The sequence below is a fragment of the Saccostrea cucullata genome, unplaced genomic scaffold, assembly GCF_032062105.1.
Source record: "Saccostrea cucullata isolate Sc308-1 unplaced genomic scaffold, CSIRO_AGI_Scuc_v1 ctg1741, whole genome shotgun sequence".
NCBI classification, from domain to species: Eukaryota; Metazoa; Mollusca; class Bivalvia; order Ostreida; family Ostreidae; genus Saccostrea; species Saccostrea cuccullata.
In genome coordinates, this window is record NW_026940369.1 from 992 (window position 1) to 14,448 (window position 13,457).

Here is a 13,457-nt window from a genome sequence, read left to right on the forward strand (position 1 = left end):
AACTCTCGACCTTCGGAATCTGTCTCCTAGCAGCACAGGAACAGCGCGCTAGACCGCTCGGCTTTCTATGCAAGTCTTAAAACTTGCTTTCGATGCTGATGGAATTCTCGCAGCGCTGCCCTACACTACAGGGTCATTGAGAGTAGAAGTGAAATACAGTTATTTTTAGACATTAGTTTTAACCAAGGATTGTTATCAATACACGTTGTAATGAAATTAATTATCATTTATAAAGCACATTTTAAAACAACTCTTAAACTAACATAACTGCCCTAAGTGAAGAAGTATTAATATAGAAAGCACAGAGAAATTCACTTTTACATGGATAAATATTATATTATTTATTATTAATAATTAATTCCATTACCAATCGATTGATCATCGTCATGAAATTGAAAAAATCCTTATATTTACATGCTTTTGATTCCGCCAATCCACGTGCCCCAGGCCTTGCTTCTGTTTAGCTATTTGTCCCGCCCTGTACGTGATTATTTTAAGCCGCTCCTTTTGATGAAGCAATACATGTACATGTACATTGATGGGGAAATAAAGTACATTGACTATTTTAATTTAAACTCGGACAAAGACATTGGAAATGTAAATATATAACAATAAATGCAAATACCATTCAATTAATAAGTTTAATGAATGTAAATTCCCATTTTTCAGCATCATTCCATAATCAGGGACTTCTGATTGGATTGATTATATGTGGACTATTGGTTATCACATTAACCGTGATCGTCATTGTGCAAGCTATATACAACATGAAGACTAATAAAAGGTATAAGGGGATAATGCATATTTGTTGTTTACAAATATAATCATAAAATTCCTCAATATTATTCTTTTTAAATTGAGATCGATAAAAATATTAATCTTTTCAAAGTACGAAATATTTGTTTTAAGACTTTTATTTAATAATTTTGAAGTTTAGTTACTCTTTTGCAGAATGCAATGTCTTGCCGATACTATTAACAACTTGACAGGAAATCCAGATCCAGTTGCAACAACCAGCCGTTCAAATTCAGCATATTCTACTTTAAATCAAGAGCAAGCTTATGATTTACCTGAACGACAATACGATAAAATTTCTGATGCTTTTAAGTACTTAAAATTCCATTATCAAATAAGTAAAAAAATAAAAATAAAGAGAATATATAAAACAAATCAATTTCTATATTTAATATTTTATTTAACAATCGTTTTCCATATATTTTAAATCTAATCTCTTTTTGACAGAATGCAGAGGTCTGAGGCAAACAGTGACAGTTTGACAAGAAATCCAGAGACTGTTGCAACAAGCAATCCTTCAAATTCAGCCTATACCACTTTAAATCAAGAGCAAGCTAATGACCCTCATGAGCATTATTACAAAGAACTTGCGAACATAACGTTTCAAAGTACTTAGATATGGGGTAATAGATACAGTTAAACATCTCTAAATGCAAGTGAAAAACTTTTAATTCATGTTAGCATACATTATAATAATTTACCTCGCTATAATTATTTTATACAATGCCTTATCTGATTGGTTCTGATAGATTATCACATGACAGAGGCATAAAACTCCATATTTCCCTGTCGACGACATGCTTTTCAACCTCTTTGGATGCTTAGTGCATTTCCCCACAATAATTATTGTTCGCTGAACGAAAACTGCCGAGAGTAGTACAAGTTCATCTCACAAAAATCAAACTGGAATGAAAAATGAATCTGACAGAGATATCGAATTTAAAGTTAACATTTAATTTTTTTTTTTTTAAGTTTTTACCTGTATAATAAACAATTTATTGCATGAAGAAATTTCGGAAAACATGCAGATTATTGAGTTAAGAAATATCATATTCCCTCACGATCATGCTATAAATGTGAAATATATGTCCAATAACAATCATATAAAATGAAATTTTCCGAATATCGAATAGGCATTGATAGGACGGTCGTTATCATTCCTATTACTAATGATACCTGAGCAGCCCGCAAACCATCTTGCAATTACATATGTATATAGAAAAGCGAAATGTCAGCATATATTTTTTTTCTACACATTAAACACAAGATAATTTCAATTTTGCACTACTAACTTTAAAAACCAAACAACTTCTAAGTCATTGTGCGTCACAACGTAGCAAAACGGCGACCCGTTCTTGTAATAAATGAAGTTTTACTCATAATTAATTCGACTTAAATGTAAATATAAAGCTAAACAATATTTTAAAAGTTCACTGGGAAATGAACTTAGTTGGTACACGATCAAATCTACCGAGAAGCCCTTCAGGTTTCACCGGATTTGACCATGTGACCAACTTAGTCCATTTCCAAGAGAACCTTAAACGTTGTTGTTAAGAGCCATTCTCTGTAATGATTTGAAATTTTATATAGGAGCTGTGGCACGCATAGTCTCAAAATTTCTCCAAACTCTCTATAATAAAAGTCATTGATACCCTAAACTGAAATCAGGCAAAAATTGGTTGCTATGTTTTATAGTTACCATGGCAACATGTCTTAAAGTTCGAAAAATGGCATTTTTTAACATGTTTAGAGCCCCATAGATAACATTTGCGACAAAGCAAACAATTGGCAATGATTGTTTCCAAAAGTTGAAGGTCAGATGTCTCAAATGCATGATAAACATCTTTGGTAAATCAACTATTACATACGTTACTATGGTAACAAAGTATTCAAAAGTAAAAAAAAATATTCATTTAATTTTATAAAGTCATACACGTAAAAATAAAAAGCAATTATAGGATGAATTGTGACCAAATAATAGAGAAAAAAGAGCCTTGAATCACATACCAAGAACAAAATACGATATTTTATTTTGGTTGGCAATGGTTGCCAAGGTTATTATACCACAGAGAGTCGTCAAAGTAACACTCTGTATGTTTAAATCTGATCCTATCTTTTAAAAAAGCACATTTCCTCATAACTAATGATCAATTTTTAAAGATGTTGGTGTGCTCCTATTTTCCCATTTAAAAAAATTCAGATTAGATTCTTTAAATAGAGCGTTGCTATGGAAATAAGCAGAAAATATATGCTTAAAAACCTGAAAAATATTTTCTTTCCTTGGATACGTACCCTTAAATGTAGATTCCCAAAACTTTTATGATTGATATTTATTAACAGCTAACCTGCCTTTTAATTTTGACTATCATCCAATCTCTAAGTGGATGCAAGAAGTTGGCACACAGGGTTTAATACTGATATAAAGTTCACAAAATCGAACATTTTCCCTTCTTGGTAACCATAGCAACAGTGTTGTTTTCTTCATCAAATTTTATCAACATATGATATTCAACTTCAGTTCTAACAGATAAGTACTATTCAAGCTGAGTCCTTTAATTTGTTTCTTGATTAAATGGCAATTTAATTCTTAATGCAGCGAAAAATAATTCACTTTTAAGCACTGGTACTTTGTTTCCATGGTAACACTGCAAAGTAGCAATTATACCCAATTTTTCTTATGGTTTTGGTGTTGCAAGGTCCTAAGGATGCATATTTGCCAGTCTTGAATTTTCATGTTTTTCCTCAAGACAGTAGCATTAACCCAATCTTAGTTACTGGTTTTGCATGGTTACACTGTGTTAACATGGCAACCATAAAAGTTATTTACAGAATAATATTGCTTACACTTATATACTTAAGGTCAAACATTTTCATTGCTTTTCTTAAGTCGTTGATTGAGTTTGAGCATGTAACACCTACCATTAGTGAATACGGAGTGTTTTTCAGCATATTTCAGCATTTTAAATGTATTCCAAATGTACCCTTGGTTACCACTTACTTAGAGATATATTCTAAACAGTTTCTTTACAGTATAAGTGACATCAAGGTGTCATGTTTTTGTTAGAATGGTTTGTTTGCTTTTTCTAGTTTTTATTAAGCCACAGTCAAGATTTAAAATGGCTGAAAATCTTGATTTTTCAAATTTTTCCGGCTGTTGCCATAGCAACCGAGACACATAACAACGAAATTTTGTTTGATATTTGTTTCTGGTGTCAAGTACTAAGCATGGGTGAAGATTCATCAAAATCGGTGACCATGCGTGGCAACAAAGTTTAAGTGGTTACAGAGAATGGCTATTAATTCTTAAGAAAACCAGGAAGTTAACATATGTTTTTTGGTCTGACGTGGCCTCAGGAAAGTTCCGAAAGTTCAACAAATCAATGTTACCCTCATATCAAGTCAATAACTATACATTACGACAAGAACTGCGAACGATAGTATTGTTCTCCCGCCCATATCTCCAAGTCAATTTTCAAAAGTTAACAAATTCGAATGATTTTTACACATGTAATATTTTTATAGATGTTTACATAGATTTTCAAAAAACCTTACTTATTTTGGAAAACAAAGATAGATAACTCTATAATTTTGGTAAAACTTGTGTTCTTCACAATAGAAATTAACGGAAAAGGGAAAATATTTTTTTAAAATCCCCTCCCCTCCCTGTGAAACAAAAAATCCTTTTTACAGGTAATTTGGACTGTCATTTTTCAAATTTATGCCAAAGTTTGTGTTTTCACAGGGGGAGGAACCATCGTCTCAAGCCACGATCCGGAGTCCACATATATACGAGGGTTGTTCGAAAAGTTCGTGGACGATGTCAATCCTCTATATATTACTCACTAGAAATTTAAAATAAGCACATAGTAATATCCAAAAATATTTGTTTTGTTGATGTGTATAGTTTCATTTAATTCGATTTAACAGAAATCAATTTACTTCATTTTAAAATCAACATGTTTTGTACCCGCGGAGCACACTTAACGGCAATGTAACGTCAAAACATAGCGTCGAGAATTTCTAAAAATTACTATCCCTACACATTTCACACAGTATAATACAATGTCCATTCATTAAATTCCTTTTCTAATACTTGAAATTTCTTTTTAAAGAGTATCTCTCGTTGTATAATTCCTTTTATAAGGTTTTAATTTCTTAATAACTTAACTCTGCTTTCACAGGATAAGCAACTCTAATGCGCCTATGTCTTTTCTTGACATTCTAACTTTTTAAATTTTGTTCAGAATTTTACAGTTAAACCATTTCTTCACAGATCATCCTCATCCGATTCAGAGTCTCTGTCACTCAAATTCTGCCTGCACTAATTGTACACGCATGTACGACTTGTTTGTGACATATTTTCTTGATTCCTCCCACATTTTTAGAGTTTATTCGGGATTTTTCAAGAGTGAAACGCAAAATTGCATCGTTATCCGCTGCTCCGTGACGTTCTGAAACGTCATCGTTTTTGTCGTTCTCAATAAGGACTACTTATCTTCGGAATGTGATTTTTTTTCAACAAAGCAAAATATAAAAACCATAATTTGGTACACGAATCGATGAAACAATTCTTTATCTGAATTTCTAGATTGCTTTTCGTTTTTGCTCCCATTACAGAGAGTATGACTACAGACATTATTCAGAGCATTGTCTGTAATTTACTAAATTTTTACCTGCTCCGCGATCTGATTTTTGCATTTTTAAAATCTGCATAAGTTTGGAATAAATAGAAATATTTTGAAAAAAAATAATACGAATTATTTGGATTTATTGTTAAAATATTTCTACCACAATTGGATAACATATGACGTCAAATAAAAAAGATATGAGAGTTGTCCACGAACTTTTCGAACAACCCTCGTAGATCTCTCCTACCCGTTGCTGCTTGATTAGCCTGGTCCCCTGGCTCACCCTTGCCAAGGCAGGAGAGCCAGGTGGATTACACTATGCCTTCCTTTGATTGGTCAGAACAATGCAGTCGTGGGTTTTTGAGCCGTTGCCGTTAACCACGGAAATAAATATCGACGTAACAATGACACATTACGTCGACGACGTAAAAAAACGACGTCATAATAAACGTCTTCACCGGAAGCGCAGCCATATTGGACGTCACAATGGAATAAGATTCAGGGCAGATTCGCCCTGAATCCATTGTACTCCACCTGGCCCTAGTGACGCGGAGAATACGAAGCAAAACAGGGACAGGGAACCAGGCTACTGCTTGATCACAATATGTGTCGTAATTGACCTAATCTTGAATATTAACGCCTCTCTAAGGTGGCATTATATCTAGTCAGTGGCAAGTTTTTCATCGCAATTGAATACAAGAACTGGCGTCAACAGTATACAAGAAAGTCTTCATCCGACTATGCTTTACTCGCATTGGTCAATTTTTTGATTAGCAACGAAGAATTATCTGCTCGTTCAACCACGACCAGAATCGGGGGAGAGGATCGTACATTTTGGCTGCGGTTTGCGACGATTGGGGGAACATATGTTTCAGACAAAAAGCGGAAAAATGCTTATTTCTCACCAATATCAAATGAAACAGATTTACAACTGAATATTAGTATTTGATTAATTTATATGTGTTTTATTTATTTCCTTGATATAAGAAACATTTTATCATATTTAAGGCTATAACAAACAAGAAGTCTGTGAGTCAATGGTCACTAGTAATATCCCAATTCTGATGTGAATATACTTTGTCGTGTTAATATACTCGCCAAGTTAAGTTATGGGCAAATGCTCGTATAAATAGTAAGTTGTCATCAGATTCATAGAAAAATAAATCCAACCATGTGGCATGCCTTAATAAAGTATGTGCTTAAACTTCAAGCATCTGTAATGAGTAGTTGCTGAGAAAAGTGTGACAAAATTATTGTTATGCTTGAAATTGACAGACGCACGGATAAACAAGAAGTTGACATCACATGTGAATAAAAAATAAATTCCACTATATGGCATGCCTCAACAAAGAGTGTACTAAAATTACAGGCATCTGTAATGAGTAGTGGTTAAGAAAACTGTGCAAATTATTGTTATGCTTGAAAATAACAGACGCACGGATAAACAGGAAGTTGACATTGGATTTGAACAAATATGAATTCCACCATATGGCATGCCTAAGAGAAGATTTTGATAAATTTCAAGCACCTACGATTAGTAGTTGCTTAGAAAACTGCGACCAAAATTTGTTACGAAAAGGCACACACACATTGGCCCACAAGGGTAAAAAGTATAACCCCTCTCATTTTTAGCGCGGGTATAAATATGGTGATGCTTGAACGTTCGATTTCAATAGAAAATATCGTCTACCCCCCGTTTTTTCCAAGAGCTGGAATTAATGATAATTTATTACCTAGCGCTGGAATCATGATGATTTATCAATTACGGTACCAGTGAACTTTTCTTTGTATTTAACAACAAATTTATGGCCATATTGCCTTAGATAAAATTTACTGGATGCAAAATATAGGTGGGAATCAAGATTTAGAGTTCGTAGTTCTTTATTTGATCAAGTAGCCATGGATAGGAGTAAGCTACATACGGAATCCTGACCGTGACATGAGTTGATGGGAACATTTTTTTTAAGCCAATAATGGATGTTTTAGGAATAAAGAAAAATAATGAAAATTGTATACTCCAGAAAATTCCAAAACAATGCATAGAAATATCATGACATTTCAGCATTGAACCATTATTTTTGAAAGATACAGACTCATAACTGAATCGGTGTATGCAAACAAATTGGGTAAAGCGAGTTAGCCTGTTATGAAATCTTGTTTACACATACCATTGCAGTTATGAGACTATCCTACATACATTAATAATTCATTGCTAATATTTACATTTTTTTACTCCTTGCCCTTACTTCAAATAAGATTTATATTTTAAAAATCATGTACATTGTATTATCCTTGGGGTATGTTGCAATTAATGGAAGAATCATTTTATAAGCCTTTGCCCAATGTGAGCTTGTTTTTTTATTAGGGTCTTCCGTCTTCAGCGGAAGACCCTTCTATTATTCTTCGGTTTCTTTTTTACCTTTATTAAGGTCTTCCGTCTCCAACGGAAGACCTTTTTGTTATTCTTCGGTTTCTTTTTCCCTATTATTATTATTATTATTTTTCTTACCGATTTTGTGCACGCGATTTCTCGTAAACTACTAGACCGATTCTCGTGAAACTTTGACATCTGATAGGTACTGATCTGAACCTTATTGGAAATTTTTTTCGTCGATGACGTCACTTCCGGTCGTGAGATATGGACAATTTTCTGATTTTAAAATGCAATTTTGTCTTGATTACTTAGCGAAAACTGCTTAAGATATGAAGCTAAGATTAATTGGAGATGATAGTTCATCATTTATAGCGTTGCAGAATCGCCTTTTCGTGCGTTGTCAATACTTCCGGTCGAAACTGCAAGCGAATTTAAAAAACGCAAATTTTCAACTTTTCTTTTTTAATATTTTTGTATTAGAATTGAATAAAGACCCCTTTTCTGAATCCAAATATGTAATTTGTTTGAAAATCGACCGAGCCAATCTCGAGATATTTGCATTTGAAAACGCGAAGCGGCGATCCCGATGGCCGAATGGTTAGCGCGTTGGATTGTCACGCGGGCGACCCGGGTTCGATCCCGCTTGTGACCAAAAAATTTTATCACTTTTTCTGTTCGATTTTTTGATTTTTATTAATTTTAGACTATTTGCAAACACATATTTTCAACTTTTAAGTATATCTTACGTAATAAGGGGTCACAAGGGGCCAGAATGCTAAATTTTTGACACTTCATATCTTGAAAAGAGAGAATATTTTGATAAGCAATATTGAACAAAAGTTGGTCCGAATAATGTTCACAACAATATGCATACTTTGAATTTTTGTAAAATGGCCCCATTAAGTACTTGTAGGGGTGGCCCCTAAATATTTATATTAAGTATATCTTCTAAACAAAAAGAAATCTCTGAATAGTTGTAGATCAAAAAGTCTTTGAAATCACAAGACCTTTCGTTTCATATCAAGAAAAAGGGGCTGACTCCTCAAATTAGGGGCTCAGAGGGGCCAGAAGTCTTTCATCTTTAACTCTTTAATGATCAATATTTTGTGATACATTACAGAAGCAAAGTTGTTCATATTAATGATTTGCAACAATATATTACAATATTTTGGTCATATGTTACGTAATTAGGGGTCACGAGGGGCCAGAATGCTAAATCTTTGACGCTTCATATCTCGAAAAGGGGGAAAATTTTGATAAGCAATATTGAACAAAAGATGGTCAGAATAATGATCTAAACAATATGCATACTTTGAATTTCTGTAAAATGGCCCCATTAGGGACTTGTAGGGGTGGCCCCTAAATATTTATATTAAGTATATCTTCTTAACAAAAAGAAATCTCTGAATAGTTGTAGAACAAAAAGTCTTTGAAATCACAAGACCTTTCGTTTCATATCAAGAAAATGGGCCTGACCCCTCAAATTAGGGGCTCAGAGGGGCCAAAAGTCTTTCATCTATAACTCTCTTATGATCAATATTCTGTTAAACATTACTGAAGCAAAAGTATTTATCTTTAAGGATTTGCAACAATATATGATAAAATTTTGATATGTTATGTAATTATGGGGTCAGAAGGGGCCAGAATGTCAAATCTTTGATGCTTTATATCTCAAAAAGCGGAAATATTTTGATAAGCAATATTTAAAAAAAGATGGCAAGAATAATGTTCTAAGCAATATGTATACTTTGAATTTGTGTAAAACGGCCCCATTGAGGACTGGTAGGAGTGACCTTTAAAAATATTTTTATTTAACATATCTCCACAACAAATAGAAGATTCTGAATAAGTCTTGAACAAAAAATCTTCAAAATCACAAGACCTTTCATTTGATCTGAAGAAAAAGGGGCTGACTTCTTAAATTAGGGGCTTAGAGGGGTCAAAAGTATTTCATCTTCAACTCTTTCATGATCGATGTTTTTTTTTTATAAGTATCCATTATGAGAAGCACAGATATTCATCTTAATGATTTGCAACAATAAATTATAAAGTTTTTATCATAAGTTACGTAATAAGTGGTAGCAAGGTGCCAAAATGCTACATCTTTCATGCTTTATATCTCGAAAAGAGGGGGTATTTTTATAAGCCATACTGAACAAAAGATGTTCAGAATATTGTGATAAAAATCAGAAACTTAAAAAGAAATGAAGGAAAACTTAATGTCATTCTCTTTTAACGAATATCTCAGTCAAAATCACATCTCATCTTATCGAGAAATTCAACGGAAGACCTACTCGTTGCTCGCAACGAGATCTCATCTAGTTATTATTATTATTATTATTATTATTATTTTTATTCTTTTTTCTTCTTACAAAATTTGTGCAGACGATTTCTCGGAGATGGCTCGTTCGATTTGCTTCAAATTTTCACAGTCGATGCGTTTTCATCTGAAGTTAATTCCGGCAAATTTTTTTTTGGAAATTCACTTCCGGTCGGGAGTTATCGCCCGTTGATCAAAATTTGGAGGACCTCCTTGTCTGTGATGGAACTCAAAAACGGCTCAAGCTAGAAAGCTGAAATTTTTAGTGATGATAGAGGACATGTTGCCAAGTTGCAACATGGTCAGGATATTTTCCGGAAGTGCCTAGTATGGAAGCTCGGTAGGGGTCAAAATTTAGGACACGTTTTATGAGTGATTTTTTGAGACATTTTGTATCATATCTTTTAAAATATAAATATTTTGTTAAAACATACTGAACAACATTTGTGCAAAATATCAAGATCTTTCATACGATATAAAAAAAAATGTGCTGACTCATCAAATTAAGGGCTGAAAGGGGCCAAAAGTTTTTATTCAATAACTTTTTAAAAGTCAATATTTTGTAATACATTATTGAAGCAAAGATGTTCATCTCAACCATCTACAACTATATATTATGATTTCCATGTCGTATGGTACATAATTAGGGGCCACAAGGGGCCAGAATGCTAAATCTTTGATGCTTTATATCTCGAAAGGGAGAAATATTTTGATAAGCAATATTGAACAAAAGTTGTTCAAAATAATGTTCTAAACAATATGCAACCTTTCATTTTTTGCTAAACGTCCCCATTAAGGAGTTGAAGGGTTGGCCCCTAAAAATTTCTTTTTCTAATATCTCAAAAACGAAAAAGAATTTCTGAACAATTGTTGAACACAAAATGTTCAAAATCTTAAGATCTTTAAGATGAGATCCCGAAAAAGGGGCTGGGCACTCGAATTAGGGGCCAAGAGGGGCCAAAAGTCTTCAATCGATAACTCTTTATCGGTTAATATTTTGTAATACATTACTGAAGCAAAGATGTTCATCTCAACCATCTACAACTATATATTATGATTTCCATGTCGTATGGTACATAATTAGGGGCCACAAGGGGCCAGAATGCTAAATCTTTGATGCTTTATATCTCGAAAGGGAGAAATATTTTGATAAGCAATATTGAACAAAAGTTGTTCAAAATAATGTTCTTAACAATATGCAACCTTTCATTTTTTGCTAAACGTCCCCATTAAGGAGTTGAAGGGTTGGCCCCTAAAAATTTCTTTTTCTAATATCTCAAAAACGAAAAAGAATTTCTGAACAATTGTTGAACACAAAATGTTTAAAATCTTGAGATCTTTAAGATGAGATACCGAAAAAGGGGCTGGGCACTCGAATTAGGGGCCAAGAGGGGCCAAAAGTCTTCAATCGATAACTCTTTATCGGTTAATATTTTGTAATACATTACTGAAGCAAAGATGTTCATCTCAACCATCTACAACTATATATTATGATTTCCATGTCGTATGGTACATAATTAGGGGCCACAAGGGGCCAGAATGCTAAATCTTTGATGCTTTATATCTCCAAAGGGAGAAATATTTTGATAAGCAATATTGAACAAAAGTTGCTCAAAATAATGTTCTAAACAATATGCAACCTTTCATTTTTTGCTAAACGTCCCCATTAAGGAGTTGAAGGGTTGGCCCCTAAAAATTTCTTTTTCTACTATCTCAAAAACGAAAAAGAATTTCTGAACAATTGTTGAACACAAAATGTTCAAAATCTTAAGATCTTTAAGATGAGATCCCGAAAAAGGGGCTGGGCACTCAGAATTAGGGGCCAAGAGGGGCCAAAAGTCTTCAATCGATAACTCTTTATCGGTTAATATTTTGTAATACATTACTGAAGCAAAGATGTTCATCTCAACCATCTACAACTATATATTATGATTTCCATGTCGTATGGTACATAATTAGGGGCCACAAGGGGTCAGAATGCTAAATCTTTGATGCTTTATATCTCGAAAGGGAGAAATATTTTGATAAGCAATATTGAACAAAAGTTGTTCAAAATAATGTTCTAAACAATATGCAACCTTTCATTTTTTGCTAAACGTCCCCATTAAGGAGTTGAAGGGTTGGCCCCTAAAAGTTTCTTTTTCTAATATCTCAAAAACGAAAAAGAATTTCTGAACAATTGTTGAACACAAAATGTTCAAAATCTTAAGATCTTTAAGATGATATGAAAAAAGAGGGCCGATTCCTAAAATTAGGGGCCGTTAGGGGCAAAAGGCCGATTTTTTAAAGACTTTAATGTTCAATGTCTTTTTACAGATTGTTGTAAATCATTATTTTAGAATGAAAATCGCAATCAAAATCTTATCTCATCTCATCAAGAATTGGACGGAAGACCCACTCGTTGCTCGCAACGAGATCTCATCTAGTTATTATTATTTTCACTTATGACTTTGAACTTTCACGGCGTTGAACATTGGTGACGATTTAAAACAAATGTATAATTTAACATTTTGACCCCCTTTCAGTGTTTTTTGTTTTGTATACTTAAACATTATTTACAATACACAATAATTATTCATAAGCAAAGTACAAGAGGATATGAATTTTGTTAATGAATGAATGAGATCTCATAAATGGGCAACACGATGAAATCATGACAACATTGATTTCTCTTAAAATTTAGTGTCATTTTACTTTTTTACCTTATCTTAATAGTTACATTGTATAAATTATGTTGTTGTACTGTATGCTCTAGATTTTCAGATTTTTGTATCTTGTTAATCGTCCCTCATGAAAATTTTTCCCTGGTATGGAGACATCGCCATTACAGGTTACGTTCCTGCCTCGAGGGGGTGCTAAACTTAGCGGTGTTCTTAATTTTTTTAAATCATTTTTATGAATATATATTCATATATTTTTGGAAAAACACAATCAATTGTTTGCTGTCAGTTTAATTTAAAATTGCAAAAATTAAGATCCATAAACCACAGTCGACCTTGCATTATTATTGTTTGGCTACTAGTATTTCAGGGCTCAGCTTTTTTTCTAAATGAAAGTACAAATGTACTGAGTATATGCAAATGCAATGGAAATATAGTTTACGGATATCGCCATGTGACTATTGCATTCTTTGAGGAGTATGTGCATGTAAGAGCTCCGGTGCTTTTCGCAAAATGTATTAATTTAAAAGTATAGGTATAAAAATAGAAAGTGTTACATGTAATTACTATCATATTTTTGAGATATTCCTGTCAAACTTTGTCAAACTTTACTACCTAATGGACACTAAGTAAACACGTGAAAACAAAATCTGACAAATATTTGTGAAAGATCACGTCAG

The 13,457-nt window shown here is 33.1% G+C and overlaps 1 protein-coding gene across 1 annotated transcript; it reads left to right on the plus strand.

The window, feature by feature from the left end:
* The first annotated feature begins 690 nt into the window (after positions 1-690).
* LOC134255181 (uncharacterized) lies at positions 691-1,494 on the plus strand. The gene is made up of 3 exons (XM_062737677.1): positions 691-784; positions 952-1,107; positions 1,243-1,494. The coding sequence occupies exons 1-3, from the start codon at positions 768-770 to the stop codon at positions 1,409-1,411; spliced, it is 342 nt and encodes a 113-aa protein (XP_062593661.1). The 5' UTR covers positions 691-767; the 3' UTR covers positions 1,412-1,494.
* Positions 1,495-13,457: the final 11,963 nt, after the last annotated feature.

Coding starts and splice junctions, on each gene's coding strand:
- LOC134255181 (XM_062737677.1), top strand. Junction 1,108..1,242: donor AAAATTTCTGATGCTTTTAA/GTACTTAAAATT, acceptor TCTTTTTGACAG/AATGCAGAGGTCTGAGGCAA.